At 38.9% G+C, this 14273-nt stretch overlaps 1 protein-coding gene across 1 annotated transcript; it reads right to left on the bottom strand.

Annotated features, from left to right (window-relative positions):
* Positions 1-1478: 1478 nt before the first annotated feature.
* On the bottom strand, positions 1479-13669 carry LOC118844625 (zinc finger protein 420-like). Its single transcript, XM_036752555.1, has 5 exons — positions 12993-13669; positions 10738-10876; positions 9947-10042; positions 6613-6757; positions 1479-6186 (listed from the first exon to the last, which is right to left on the bottom strand). Exons 1-5 carry the CDS (start codon positions 13026-13028, stop codon positions 4224-4226), a joined length of 2379 nt encoding a protein of 792 aa, XP_036608450.1. The 5' UTR covers positions 13029-13669; the 3' UTR covers positions 1479-4223.
* Between the last annotated feature and the right edge of the window lie 604 nt (positions 13670-14273).

Below are 14273 nucleotides of genomic sequence, written 5' to 3'. Positions count from 1 at the left end.
CCATTTATTCAGGGGGAATAAATGTAAATTATAATTAAAATGTTCCTGACTTCCTAAAAAGTCTTGTTTATTGCTAGACAATGTGAGTATGTTTCTAACACTCCTTTAACCAAACTCTCAGGTTGACACCACTCACCACATCCTGATCACTTCTGGGTGGAGCCCCACCTGAGTAGTATCAGGCTTCCTCCACCATTTCATTATACAGGCCTGAACAGAAGAACTCATGATATTCAAGAAGGAGTTTGGGATAGCATTGGTGGCTATCTAAGCAAATAAGGCTACCCATACATCTGGGGATGATGGAAGGAGTTGTTGTGTCTGCATCTATCTTATGTGAGCAAAGGGTGATTAAAGTTTGGATATGCTGTCCCATAAGGAGTTTTTGATATGATTCTTAAAATATGAGGTGGAAAAGATGATCAACCCTTTTCTTGCCAGGATGACTTGATTAGGAGTTTGATTTTCCACCTCCCAAAGATCTGTACAAACAAAACCCTAAAGTTCGTAAAAGACTGAATAGTGACCAAAAAAGTGTTAGGAAGATTGATAATCTTATACCACTCATCCTGGACATAAGCTACTTGATGCAATATGTTGATGTGGTTTGGAACAGCTGCAGTAATGGGCATGACAACTTGTTTAGATCCCTCCTCTCTACTATAACTCACAAGGTGTCATCTACGTCCTTCATGAGCCACTAAGGGATGTTGGTAAAGCAAATAACCTACTTTATGTCCATCATTAGAAAGGAAATCTCTTTGACCCTACCCCAACACCACCTGATAATATTTGGTGCTAATGATGGGATGGTTTGAGCAACTGCAAGGGTTTGCATTTAGCCCTACCCACAATAACCAAAAGGGCCAGTACAGGTTACTTTTCCTTTTCCTTTTTGTTCATTTTTCCCATCATGTCCAACTCTTCATGACTCCATTGGGGGTTTTCTTGGTAAAGATATTGGAATGGTTCACCATTTCCTTCTCCAGCTCATTTTATAGATGAGGGAACTGAGGTAGAGTTTAAGTGACTTGCCCAGGTCACACAGCTAGTGTCTGAGATCAGATTTGAACTTTGGAAGATGAATTTTCCTGACTCCAGACCCAGCACTCTATCTACTATGCTACCTCGTTGCCCCCAGTACAAGTGCCATCTCTCCAAAACTAGTCACCTCTTCTCATAATTGTCTGCCTGTGGTAATTGGGGGCTGGGGTGTGGAGGGCACCAATTGGCCTATTGAGGGTTCACTGATGAGTAACTTGGCTAGCAGTTTCCAGCATACTTATGTACAATTGGAGTGGGGGCTTTTGGGATACATTTTAGGTTCATGTGGGGCTAAGGTTCCTACTGCCCCAATGTTTTATTTCAAAGTAATTTTATTAACACATCCATAAGCAGAAAATTGATCATTTTTTTATCAACCCCATTTTTTGAGAGTCACTCCTAAATATCCATCAGGGCAGTGCCATATATACCCCTCTATCTACCTGAATAGAACAATGGGCCCTGTGCCTCATCTCACATTCCCAGAGCACATATTTGTAATGATAGAATTAAGTGCCCTCATCACTTTCCCAATGTCCCACTCAAATTTAACCCACTGAACTGTACTATCCTGTATGATTTTTTGGTAAGGGAGATCTATAGCTAAAGAATGACACCATCTGGATGGGGCTCTGTCCAGAAGGCAGATTCAAATTGCCCTAATTCAGGCTGATAAGAGAGTATATAAAGCCTTAGGGAGGCACATAGCACAAAGATTTAGTCTATCAACATCCTTTCCTTCAGGAACTCCAACCCCTTTCTTACAGAATCACCCCATCCCTCATCCAGGAACCAGATGCAATGGAAATTCATCTTTATAGGGCCACCTATCTGTCAAAGCTAACTAAAAAGGGACAAAGCATAGCCTCCATCTGGAGCATCTAACTAATATAAGCGGTCTGGGCAAAGTACAGCTTCTGAGACCTTGCTGAGCCCATGATACTCAAATGTGGATATTCGAATTGTCTCTGTCAAATCACACCCTCATTCTAGAATCTCATCAGGATACCACTCATTGTTAGCCTTCATCACCACTTTTTTACTCACAAATTCAGTGAGCACAGGTGGTAGAGTCAAGATGGCATAGTAAGAGGAAACAATACAGCCAAATTTTTCACTAAATGTCCTTCAAAAAGATCTAGAAAACACATCAAACTGAATTCTGACTGGAAAAACTAAGAAAAAAAATCAGTGAATCATCTTTTTAGCCCACAGCAGCTTAGGGAACCAAAGATGTCTATGGACACTGGAGACAAGATACAGCCAGTGGCTGTTGAACAAAGAACATTCCAGTGTCCAGGGACTGAAAGAGGGCTGAGACTGTGCATCAGGGTAGGAAACACCAGAGCAAAAAGGGATCCCAGGGGTTGGCTGAACTAGTATAGGGTGTAAAAGATGCCATTTGGCAGCTTTGTCTCCCATTACCCAGTTCCAAGTCACAAATCCAGGGCAGAGAGGAGTTGCATAAAACATGGACCCTAGTTGCGTTTTGAGCAAAGACAAGTTCCAGAAGCACAATGTAGCTATGTGGCTTTGATCTTAGGAGGCGAGTGGAGACTCAGTTCCAGGCTCTAGCCCAATGTGGAAGCCTGCAGTGGAAGCCAGGGCAGAAGTTCTCAGACCAAAGGGGATCCCATAGTTCAGTCACTCAACTTCCAGGGACTCCAAATAAGCTAATACTGGCTAAGTGTAGAAACAGTCTACTGAAACTCCCAAAGAAGGACAAGCTGACTGACTCAAACTTGGGTTAGGAACTTGAAGAGTTCAGACAAAAGTCAAAAAGTAGACTAAAAGAATAAGCATATCAGCAGAGATGGATCCAAGCTAGTTCCTTAGTAGTTTAGCTCTAAAACTGGAATCAAATGAGACACTATCAGGTTATTCAACAGTTAACAAAATAATGTTTAATTAGCCATAACACAGAAAGGATGCTCAGTAAGAATGTAGTTGTAAAAATAAGGCATCCTTATCTTCAATCTTCATATGGATATGTCAGGCCAGAAGATAGGGTGACTCTAGTGGCCTTGGGAGTCTGAAGGGCTAGATGCTATATAGATCAGGCTTTTTTTTTCTATGCCTTTAGGTAGAAAATAAACATTTGTTAAGTGCCTACTACATGCTGGTAACTGGTAAGTGCCCTATTATTATTATAGCATTTTATCCTCACAATATCCCTGTGAGATAGGTGTTATTATGTTACCCTGCCTTTTAGCAGAAAAAAAAGAACTACTGCTTGGGAAAGAGGTGGAAGAACCTTGGTAAATACTGAACCTATCACAGTGGCCCACTTGCTTTTCCTCACACATGACACTTCTCCTTTTAACTAATCGCATGTAGAATGGCCTCTTCTCCTAAATCTTTTCCTCTTGTTATCCCTGATTTTGTTAAGACTAATTAAGTGCTCAATTAAGTCAAAATTAAATTAGGTACTCTGATTTAAAGTTTTCCCATATTAATTTACATTCACAAAGTTCTATCTTCATGAAAGTTTTCTCCAGTATGAACAGTTCAATGTTGAATCATGGAAGGCCTTTCCACAATCATTTCATTGCATTCATGGGGCCTCTCTCCAGGGTATAGTTTCTGATGTTTGCTAAGGTGTATACTGTTAGAGAATGTCTTTCCACAATCATTTCATTTTAAAAGCATTGCTTTTCATTATGCAGTCTCTGATGACAAATAAACTGTGAGCTTTGGTGGAAGTTCTTTTCATATTCATTATATTTATGAGGCTTCTCTCCATTATAAGTATGTTAATACTGAACAAAGGATGAACTCCAGTGAAAGACCTTCCCACAGTTGTATATTTGTAAGGCTTTTCTCCCATATGAATCCTGATGTTTAGTAAGATTTTGCTACCCAGGCAAATTCTTCATTATTATTGTCACTTAGAATGTTTCACTACCATATAAATTCTTATATGTTGATTAGATTGGAAGCCAGCAAAAAGCCTTTCAACAATTATTGCACTTATAGAGTTTTTCTCCAGTATGAATTCTTTGATGTTCAAGGAACTGTGAGCTCTACAACTTTTTTCAATGAATACATTTGCAAAGTTCCTCTTCACTATGAATTTTCTGATGTATAAGGCTTCTCCCCAGTGTGAAGTCTCTGATGTCTGGTAAAGCATATTTTGATACGATCACCTATCCATAACACTTAACTTCATAAGGCTGCTCTCAAAGATGGATTCTCTGATGCCTAGTTAATTCTGAATTCCGGGTAAAGGCCTTCCCACAATCACTACATTTGTAAGGCTTCTCTCTAGTATGACTTCTCTGATGTCGAGTCAATTCTGAATTCTGATTGTATGCCTTCCCACAATCACTGCATTTGTAAGGCTTTTCTCCAGTATGAATTCTCTGATGTCGAGTTAATTCTGAACTCTGGGTGAAGGCCTTTCCACATCTATTACATTTGTAAGGTTTCTCTCCAGTGTGAATTCTCTGATGTACAGTTAACTGTGAGTTCCAGTGGAAGCCCTTCCCACATTCATGACATTGATAAGGTTTCTCCCCAGAGTGAAATCGCTGATGCAGTGTAAGGTGTACTTTGATACTGAAGGCCTTCCCACAATCTTTGCATTCATAAGGCTTTTCTCCAGTATGAATTCTCTGATGTCGAATTAAATGTGAACTTCCAAGAAAGGCCTTCCCACAATCTTTACATTCATAAGGCTTCTCACCAGTATGAATTCTCCGATGTCGAATTAACCCTGAGCTCCAGTAGTAGGCTTTTCCACAGTCATCACATTTGTAAGACTTCTCTCCAGTATGAATTCTCTGATGTCGAGTTAACTCTGAATTCCGGTGGAAGGCTTTCCCACAATGGTTGCATTTGTAAGGCTTCTCTCCATTATGAATTCTCACATGTACAGTTAACTCTGAACTCTGATGGAAGGCCTTCTCACAATCATTACATTTAAAAGGTTTCTCTCCAGTATGAATTTTCTGATGTGCAGTTAATTTAGAACTGCGGCAAAAGGCCTTCCCACAATTGCTACATTTGTAAGGCTTCTCTCCAGTATGAATTCTCTGATGTACAGTTAACTCTGAACTCTGATGGAAGGCCTTCCCACAATCATTACATTTATAAGGCTTCTCTCCAGTATGAATTCTATGATGTAGAGTTAACTGCGAACTCTGGTGGAAGGCCTTTCCACAATATTTACATTCATAAGGCTTCACTCCAGTATGAATTCTCTGATGTTGAATTAATTTTGAACTCCGGCGGAAGACCTTCCCGCAGTCATTACATTTAAAAGGTTTTTCTCCAGTATGAATTGTCTGATGTTGAGTCAATCCTGAACTCTGGTGGAAGGTCTTCCCACAATCTTTACATTCATAAGGCTTCACTCCAGTATGAATTCTCTGATGTTGAGTTAATTTTGACCTCCGACGGAAAGCCTTCCCACAGTCATTACATTTGTAAGGTTTCTCTCCAGTATGAATTCTCTGATGTTGAGTTAACCCCGAACTCTGGTGGAAGGCCTTCCCACAATCTTTACATTCATAAGGCTTCTCTCCAGTATGGATTCTCTGATGTTGAGTTAACCTTGAACTTCGGCGGAAGGCCTTCTCACAATAATTACATTTGAAAGGCTTCTCACCAGTATGAATTCTCTGATGTAGAATTAACTGTGAACTCTTTCGGAAAGTCTTTCCACAAATATTACATTTATTGGAAGGCTCCTCTCCAGAATGAATTCTATGATGCCCACTTAACTGCGAACTCCTGCTGAAGACCTTCCCACAAAGTTTACACTTGTAAGGCTCCTCTCCAGTATGAATTCTCTGATGTACAGTTAACTGTAAACTCTGGCAGAAGGCCTTTCCACAAATGTTACATTTGTAAGGCTCCTTTACAATAAGAATTTCCTGATGACCAGTTAACTGTGAACTCCTGTTCATGGCTTTCTCACAACCTTTATGTTCATAAGGCTTTTCTCTATTATTATTTCTCTGATGGTGATTAATGGATTTGCTAGAGGGGAATGCTGTTCCAAATATATGACATTCATAAGGTTTCTCTTTAGTGTATAGGCTCTGATGTTGGATAAAGTGTGAGCAGCAGCAAGAAACATTTTCACATTTGTTAGACTTCTCTCCAGTATGCAGGGTCAGCCGTTGAGTAAGGTATGAGCTGGAATGGAAAGAATTCCCACGATTATTACCTTAGTAAGGGTTCACTCTGCTTTGAATTATTTGATATTCAACAAGGTACGTATTGCAGACAATCTTTATGTGTTTAAGACTTTTATGGAGATTTTCTCCAAAAGGAACTCTGTGATGAGAAATAATAGAGGAATTTTGACTGCAGGTTTACCTACATGTATTACATTAATAAAGTTTCTATCCAATAAATATTCTAAATAACTGAAAAAATCTGAATAAATGGAACATATTTTTATTCATTATGTTCTATTTTAATTTGCATAAGTCTAAATACTGTAAAAAGGTCTATCAATGTCTATCAAATTTATGAAGACATTTTCATCTATCAATATAATCTAAAGTAAATGGATTAGACTTAGCCAGCAAATTCCTTTAAGAGATTTTTTTTACTTGCCTAGAATATTTCTCTGCATTGTTATGGTGCAGTTCTGACAATCTAGCATAATATCGCCAGGGTTCTTCCAATTTAGAGTCATGGAAATCATCCTTTCTGAATCTTTCCTGAACTGTGTCCTTGGTTCCAGGCTTACTTTCCCAACCTGAAAGAAATGAAAATGTAAATATTCCCTAATGAATCTGAAAGCAAAGTGGGGTAAATTTATCCTTTATATAAAGTAAATCCTTAATTCTATATTAAAAAATTGCCTACATGTAATTTTTAATGTGTTACTATAGGTTCTATTCAAACTTTATATAACATCTACATTTATAGTTAGTTGTCTTTAGTTCTCTTTCTCTACTTTATCTCTCACTGGAATTGGTATGAGGAACCTATTTGTTTGGTAAGTTTATTGCAGTCCTTTTCTTTCTCTAACATTACAAACATTTATTTACAAATTGCCTGTAAATATGTAAGAGCATTCAGTTAACTTGATTAGGACCAGGGTATCTGTTAAGTTTTGCTTTTGTTTTATCTTTGAAAGTTCAATTATGACTCGTTCCATTTTCCTTTGGATTAAGATTTCTAACCTTTCTCAATTTTCTGTTGATTTACATTTCTTATTTTATTAGAGATCTGGAGAAATATTTGATACCATTACCTTTAATGATCCAAACTTTGAGGAAAGGCTTTTATTTTATATAACTGGGTTAGTTCTCTATATCTCAGATAGCATGCCATTCTCCAAGATATTAGACACAAGTGAGGTATCCTTTCTTATCCCAACTGCTGACAGTTAATGCTAATACTTTTTTCAATTTCATTAAACCAAAATGATTTATTTTTTAGTTTATGATTGCTTCAATCTGTTGTGTGCATAAGATTTTTGCTCCCAGTCATCACTGTGAAAGTTATTTGGTCTGTGCATTTTTTATTTTGTTTAAGTGTGGTCACATAAATAAATTATTCTGTAGATATTGGTCTAAAACTAATTCTAACCTGTTTTCTTTCAGATGCTCCTAGCAATTCTTGACAAATTGTTAGTTTTTCCTCAATTAATTTTAGGCTTATCTAACATTGGGTTCTTGAGTACTACTATTCCTGATTCATTCTTACCTTGTCTTTTTCCACTGAAATGCTTTTCTAGTTTTTAACAAGTACCAAATTATACCTCTGAGGGTTGTTGTAAGAATCAGGTGAGAAAATGATTGTAAAGTGCTTAGCACAGTGTCTCTCACATAGCAAGTGATATATAAATGTTAGCTATTCTTATCATTGTTGACTATTCTTTCTAGCATAAGAGGTATAAAAGTGCTATCCCCTTCATTCTTGTTTTTTAAAAGTTTCCCTTTAGATTCTGGAATTTTTATACTTCTGTAAATGTTTTTCTTTTTCTTGCTCTATAAAGCATCTCAATGGTAGTCTGATAAGCTGAGTATTACATCCCCGAATTCATTTAGGTAGTATTATCATTTTTATCGTATTACTCTGTCAAGCCATAGGCATTAAATATACTCCAAATATTTAAATTGTTCATTTATTCAAAAAGCATAGATCTTGGTAGTGCCTTTCCAGATTGACTCCCATATATTTTATTTATTTTGTAACTATTATGGGATAAGCCTTTCTATTGAAAACTTTTGGGGTATATTATTGCTATAGAGAAGTATTAATGATTTTGTAGGTTTATTTTGTTATCTGCGCATCTGTGAAGTTGACCTGAGCAACATTCTTTGTTGATTTTGTTGCAATTTCTATGTAATCCATCATCTTATCAGTAAATAGGAATAATGTGGCCTCATTTTTGCCTATTTCTATGCTTTTAATTTCTTACTTTTGTTTTATTGCTACCATTAGCAAACAACAGCAGAGAAAGGTAGCCTTTTTTTCCTCTGATTTAATAGGAAACTTTTTTAGAATTTCTCCATTGAATAAATAGCTTTAGATATTTATTATTATGAGATATTAGTTTTAGATATGACTTCTTAGATTTATTTTAGGCTCTCTTATGTGATTTTTTTTTGTTAGGCATAGTTAGTGATGTACTTTGTCAAAGTTAATACCTACATCCACTGATATAATTGTGGTTTGGATGTTGTTGTTTCCAATAAAATTTATTATGTTGTTTTCCAAATAGTAATCATCTTTGCATCCCTGGAACAACTACAACTTAGTTTTAATGAATAATTTTTTGGATATATTATCATGGTCCTTTTGCCAGGATGAAAAATTTTTGACTCAATTTTCATTAATGATATATGTCTATAATCCTCTTTCTGTACTTTATCCTTTCACATTTAGTTACTGAAACTATTGTTGTATCATAAAATAAGTTTCATAGGTTGTAGTCTTTGTTGATTTTTTAAAAAAATAATGACTTTGATGACTATAAGGAAGAATGGGAAAACATAGGAAAAAATACAAAATAAGCTGGAATAGGAAAAAGCATACTATAAATCTATTGTAAATGGAAATGCAACAACAACAAAGCAATCATAAGTAGAGCTCATAGAATTATAATCGCCAAGGTTGGCTCCAAAGAAAAAAATACAAGATAGTACCTTCCCCAATCTTTGTAGAGGTTTTGCAGAGGTCAAACTATGGGTTTGAAATATTGCATCAAGTTTCATATTTTTTGATGTTTAGTTTTGCTTTTAAAAAATGATAAAAGTATATATTTGAAACTAAGATGTGACATTAATTATAACAGATAAGCACTGGAATATTTCTCAATAACATCAAGGCTAAAGCAAGTTAGTTTTCCAATATTATGCAATGTATTACTAGAAGAGCCAGAGCAGTAGCAATAACAGTAATAGTAGTAGTTGTCATTTATTTAGCACTCTAAGATGTGCAAAGTGCTTCAAAAACATTACTTTATTTTATCCCCAAAACAAGTCTGATAGACAGAAGTAGATGATGTTATTATCCCCATTCTACTGAGAAGAGAACTGTAGCAGACCATTTTACTGATAAGGAAACTGAAAGAAACAGAGGTGAAGTGACTTGCCCAGAGCCACATTGCTAATAAGTTTGTGATTTGAACTCAGGTATTCCTGACTCTGGGTGTAGCACTCTTATCCATTATACGACTTAGCTGCTTCAATAAAACTAGAGAAAGAAATCAGTCAAGCTACTTAATTTCATAGTGTAGGCAGGACGGTATAGCAAAAAGAGCGCTGGTTCAGGAGTTAAAGAACCTGAATACAGAACTTGCCTCTAAAAATTACCACCACTGAAACTTAGGCAAGGTGCTTAACCTCTGTGTCTCAACTTCCTAACAAGTAAAATGAAGGGGTTGGCTTAGATGGCCTCTGAAGTCTCATATGTCTGGTATTCAATGACTAACCTGGATAGGTGCTCTTTGGTAGTTCTCTCTCCTGCATCCAAGGTGCTTCTCCTTCTTTCAACTGAGAGATCACATCTGGTTTCCAAACTGTAAGTCCTGCTCATTAGAATGGAAAAAGGTTGAGGAAAGAAACCCCTACCTGTCTTATTCCCAATCACTACCTATGGTAAAGGGAAATGCTAGGGATATGCAAAGGACGGTGGAAAACTTATCTAAAGAATCTACAGGAACAGCTAGGTGGCGCAGTGAGTAGAGCACTGGCCCTGGAGTCAGGAGGACCTGAGTTCAAATTCGGCCTCAGACACTTGACACATATACTAGCTGTGTGACCTTGGGCAAGTCACTTAACCCCAATTGCCCTGTCAAAAAGCAAAAAACAAAACAAAAAAAAAAAACAAGAAGAGAGAGACTCCTTTATATTGTTTTCCAGAAATGGATGGAGAAAAGACACAGATGACTTGCCATCACAGAAATATTACATTTGACACAACCCCTCAGTCACCTGCACTAGAATTTTAGAGGAGAATCTTTGATCTAAATGGACAGAGAATGTAAAGAAGTAACCTCAGGTGTCTCACAAATAACTAACCAATTTCCCATCTAAACATAGTAAAGACCTTTCACTTGGGACTAAAGAACAGAACAAATCACTCTGACACCAAGAGGATTAGCAACTGGTTTCTACATGTCAAACAGCAACTCTTGAATGTTTACCATGTAGAAAATGCTTATTTGTTTAGTGAAGTGACCAAGACTCCACTATGCAAAGACTCAGTCATAGCTCTCCTTACCCAAGAAGACAAGGTTCCTATAGTTCTCCAGCATCACATCCCTGTACAACTCTTTCTGGGAGGGGTCCAGGTTTCCCCACTCTTCCTGGGTAAAATCCACAGCCACATCCTTGAATGTTATTGAATCCTTTTGGACCTCCTGGGAGTGGTAAATATGGTAGAAATTTTAAAAGGTAGTTCTTGATTTTTAGGGTTCCAAGTCAAATTCATATCAAATACAATCTATATATCTTTCATTGCACACAAAAAACAAGAACTCATAAACTTATTGCACATTTGATTTATGAAGTACTTTTTCCACAAAATCTCCATAAGACAGGGTAAAACCTTATTATTATCTTCATTTCACACATGGGAATGATGATTCTAAGAAAGGCTAAGTGACACCATCATCTCATTACAAGAGCACAAATCATACATTTCCCTCAAATGCCCAATTTATACATTTGATATAATTTTTAAGTTAAATATCCAACATAAATATCAATATTACTGATTCCAATTAGAGGTAACAACATAATCCTTTTCCATTAATAATCAAGCATAACTTCTGTTGGATAACACTGTCCAGTGCTATTCCTTCCTATTTGTACCATTTCAGAGTAATTCAAACATGCTTACTATAGCACTCCCAAGATGGCATGTTTTAATATTAATAGTTGACTTTTCTATGGTATTTCAGTTAATAAACTCCCTTACAGACATTATCTCGTTTTAACATTGCAAAGAACATAGGTGATGTAGGTGCTGTGGGCATTACTTTCCCCCAGTTTACAAATGAAGAAAGTGAGGTATAAAGACATTAAGTGACCTGAAAAGGTCCAGGACTACAAATGCAGGTCCTCCTGCACTTGTGCAATATTCCAACCACTTCAACATAATATAGGTCCCCAAAAATTTAACTTTAAGATATCTTGTATACCATTCTTTTCAATACCATGAAAAGACATTCTCACAAGGTTATCTTTTAATAATAAATTTAAAACAAAAATCATGATTTGCATTATTACAATTGCCTTGTTCTGGGCCTAGTTTAATCACAGAAATGGAGGCCAACTGAGTCTTAACATTTTCCTCTGCCTTTCCCACAACAAGTTTCTGTACTGAAGCCAATGAAGTAGACCCCTATATTAGCTCAAAAAGAAAACAAGACAAATACATAGGAAAAATATATATATGATTTGATCCTATAATGTTACTTCTTTGAATGCATAGAATATTTTAGATTGAAATGAGTCATCTGGAAACTTAAACAATATGTTGTTCTACCTTTTTGAGTCTTACCTAGCTGAATGATCCTGAGATGTTTACTTCCCCTCCCTGCCAGTTTCCTCCTCTCAAATTGGGAAATACTGCTTATAGTACTTATACATTTCCAAGATGAAAGTGCTTTGTAGAGACTGATTTAAATATTTTATATTATTGTATTATTTGTATTTTACCCCCCCCCCCCACAACATCCAGCTCAGGATTCCATCCTAGAATTAAAAGACTTGAATGAGTACACTGTATGTGGAGAGGACTGCAGCAAAGTAGAAAGCACATCCTATGAAGGTATAAATGTTATACAGAGTGGCAAAATGGTATAGAGGCGGGAAAGAGCCCTGGGAGTCAAAAGTTCTGTACAGAATCCTGGTCTGCTACTTACTACCAGTGTGACTCTACATGGAGCACGATATTATGGATCAAATGCTGAAAAGGAATCAGGAAGACCTGGCATGAGACTTCACCTCTTAGTAGCTATATCATCTATAAAATACAGATAGCACTTGTAGTACCCGCACACAGAGCGTTGTGAGGCCCAAAAGAGCTGTCTGAGAATTTTTTGGTGAATCTTAAAATGCTACACAAATAACAACTAATATTACTTCTCTCACTAAGTCCGTTTCTTCATCTCTAAAATGATAGGATTGAAATACATGATGACCAACTCCAGACTTAAATTCTTTCTGAGGAGGTTAGGAGCACAGATCTAAAACTGTTAGTACTTCAGACACCATCTACCTCAATCCAATCAATCAGACTTCTTAATTACTATGGTCTTTAAATTCTACCTTCTGGTATGGTTAAGATCATAGAACAGATGTAGAAACAGAGACAAGGATCTTGGACACCATCTAGTCCAACACCTCCAATGACAAATAAGTAAAGCCCAAGGAGATTTAATGCGTGGCACAAACAAGACAGACCCCATTTCTTAGGTTCCAGGCCAAAGATAAGAAACAAACATTTCTTCAAGAACAAACTGAACTCACTTTGCAGCCTGGCGCCGTCAGGAATACTGGGGCCATTCCCACCCTCGTGGAGAAGGACAGAGGGCTCAGAAGGCAGAAGAAAGATGACCCAAGACAAGCATTAGTCTACCCTGCCCCTTCCAGACCATGGGCACAACCAGCCCTCCCGCCCCACTTCCCCCGCACACAGGGAGCTCACAAACAACCCAGGCCCGGGCTGGAGGGTTCAAGGACCACAGGAGGAGCACTTGCGGTTTCAGCCCCAAACCCGGACAGGGACGGGGGCAGCCCAACCAGGACGTGGCAGGCGGGGGAATCTGGGGGGAGGGGGGTGCAGAACACGGGGCTGCGCCCAGCTCTCCTTCCCGCAAAGACGGGGAGCAGCGAGAGAGGCCCAAGGGCCGGCGGGGGACGGCTAGCCCAGGAAAGGGCCCGACTAGGCACCTGCCAAGGGAATCGCCCGGCCCCGCGCTCACAAAGACCTCCGAGGCAGGGCCTGGCAGCCGGCTCCACTCGGCGCAGACCCCCGATCCCTGGGGGCAGCTCAGCTCGCCGGAGGGGCATGAGCAGGGAGAGACCGCGGGAGACCGTGGGTCTGAGGGAAAGCCGAAGGCCGGAGGAGCCCCAGCTCCTGGTCAGGGACAGGGAGGACTGAGGAGACACAAAGCAAGTCCATCAGGCCAGGCTGCCCGAGTGACAGCCGAGAGGAACCGGAAGAGACGTCAGAGCCACTTCCCCTCGCCCCTTCCGGCCATTCTCCCTCTAGTGTCTCCACAGCCTCAGGATGCAGGACTTTGGCGCCTGTTGATGTTTCTGTGGCAACCGCTATTGAAGATCCCGCCCTACCCTGAGGGAAGTAGGGTCTGGGGCATTCCCGGAAGTGAGGTTGGAGGTGTGAGGAGGTTTGTGCGCATGCCTAGGACTGAAGAGGGCGACTTTTGGGAAATGCGACTTTTTTCTTCCAGTCGCAGGGTCTGTTTATTAAGCCTCTTTTTGGGTTGACGCCCTGTGCCAGACCCTGGGTACAGCCAGACCACACCAAAAACTCAGTGTCCACCCATGGAGCTTCCAGTATGCGGCTAGATTGCGACTTTTATTGAAATCCGTGGATCCCCAGCTTCCTTCCCTGCTCAGCTGAAGTTCCCCTCCCACTTGGGGCCTTTTCCGCCTCCACTCCAGGCCTGACCACGTGTTGTTTGCTTAGTACTGATGAGGGTACAGTCTCTGGGAATCCCCTTGAATCTAGAGTACAGTCTGTGGGAACCCCCTTGAGCCCCACCCTGAATTTTCCCACTTGATCTA

Source organism: Trichosurus vulpecula, chromosome 3 (assembly GCF_011100635.1).
Source record: "Trichosurus vulpecula isolate mTriVul1 chromosome 3, mTriVul1.pri, whole genome shotgun sequence".
In the NCBI taxonomy this organism is placed as follows: Eukaryota; Metazoa; Chordata; class Mammalia; order Diprotodontia; family Phalangeridae; genus Trichosurus; species Trichosurus vulpecula.
This window is presented reverse-complemented; position numbering and strand designations above follow the sequence as displayed.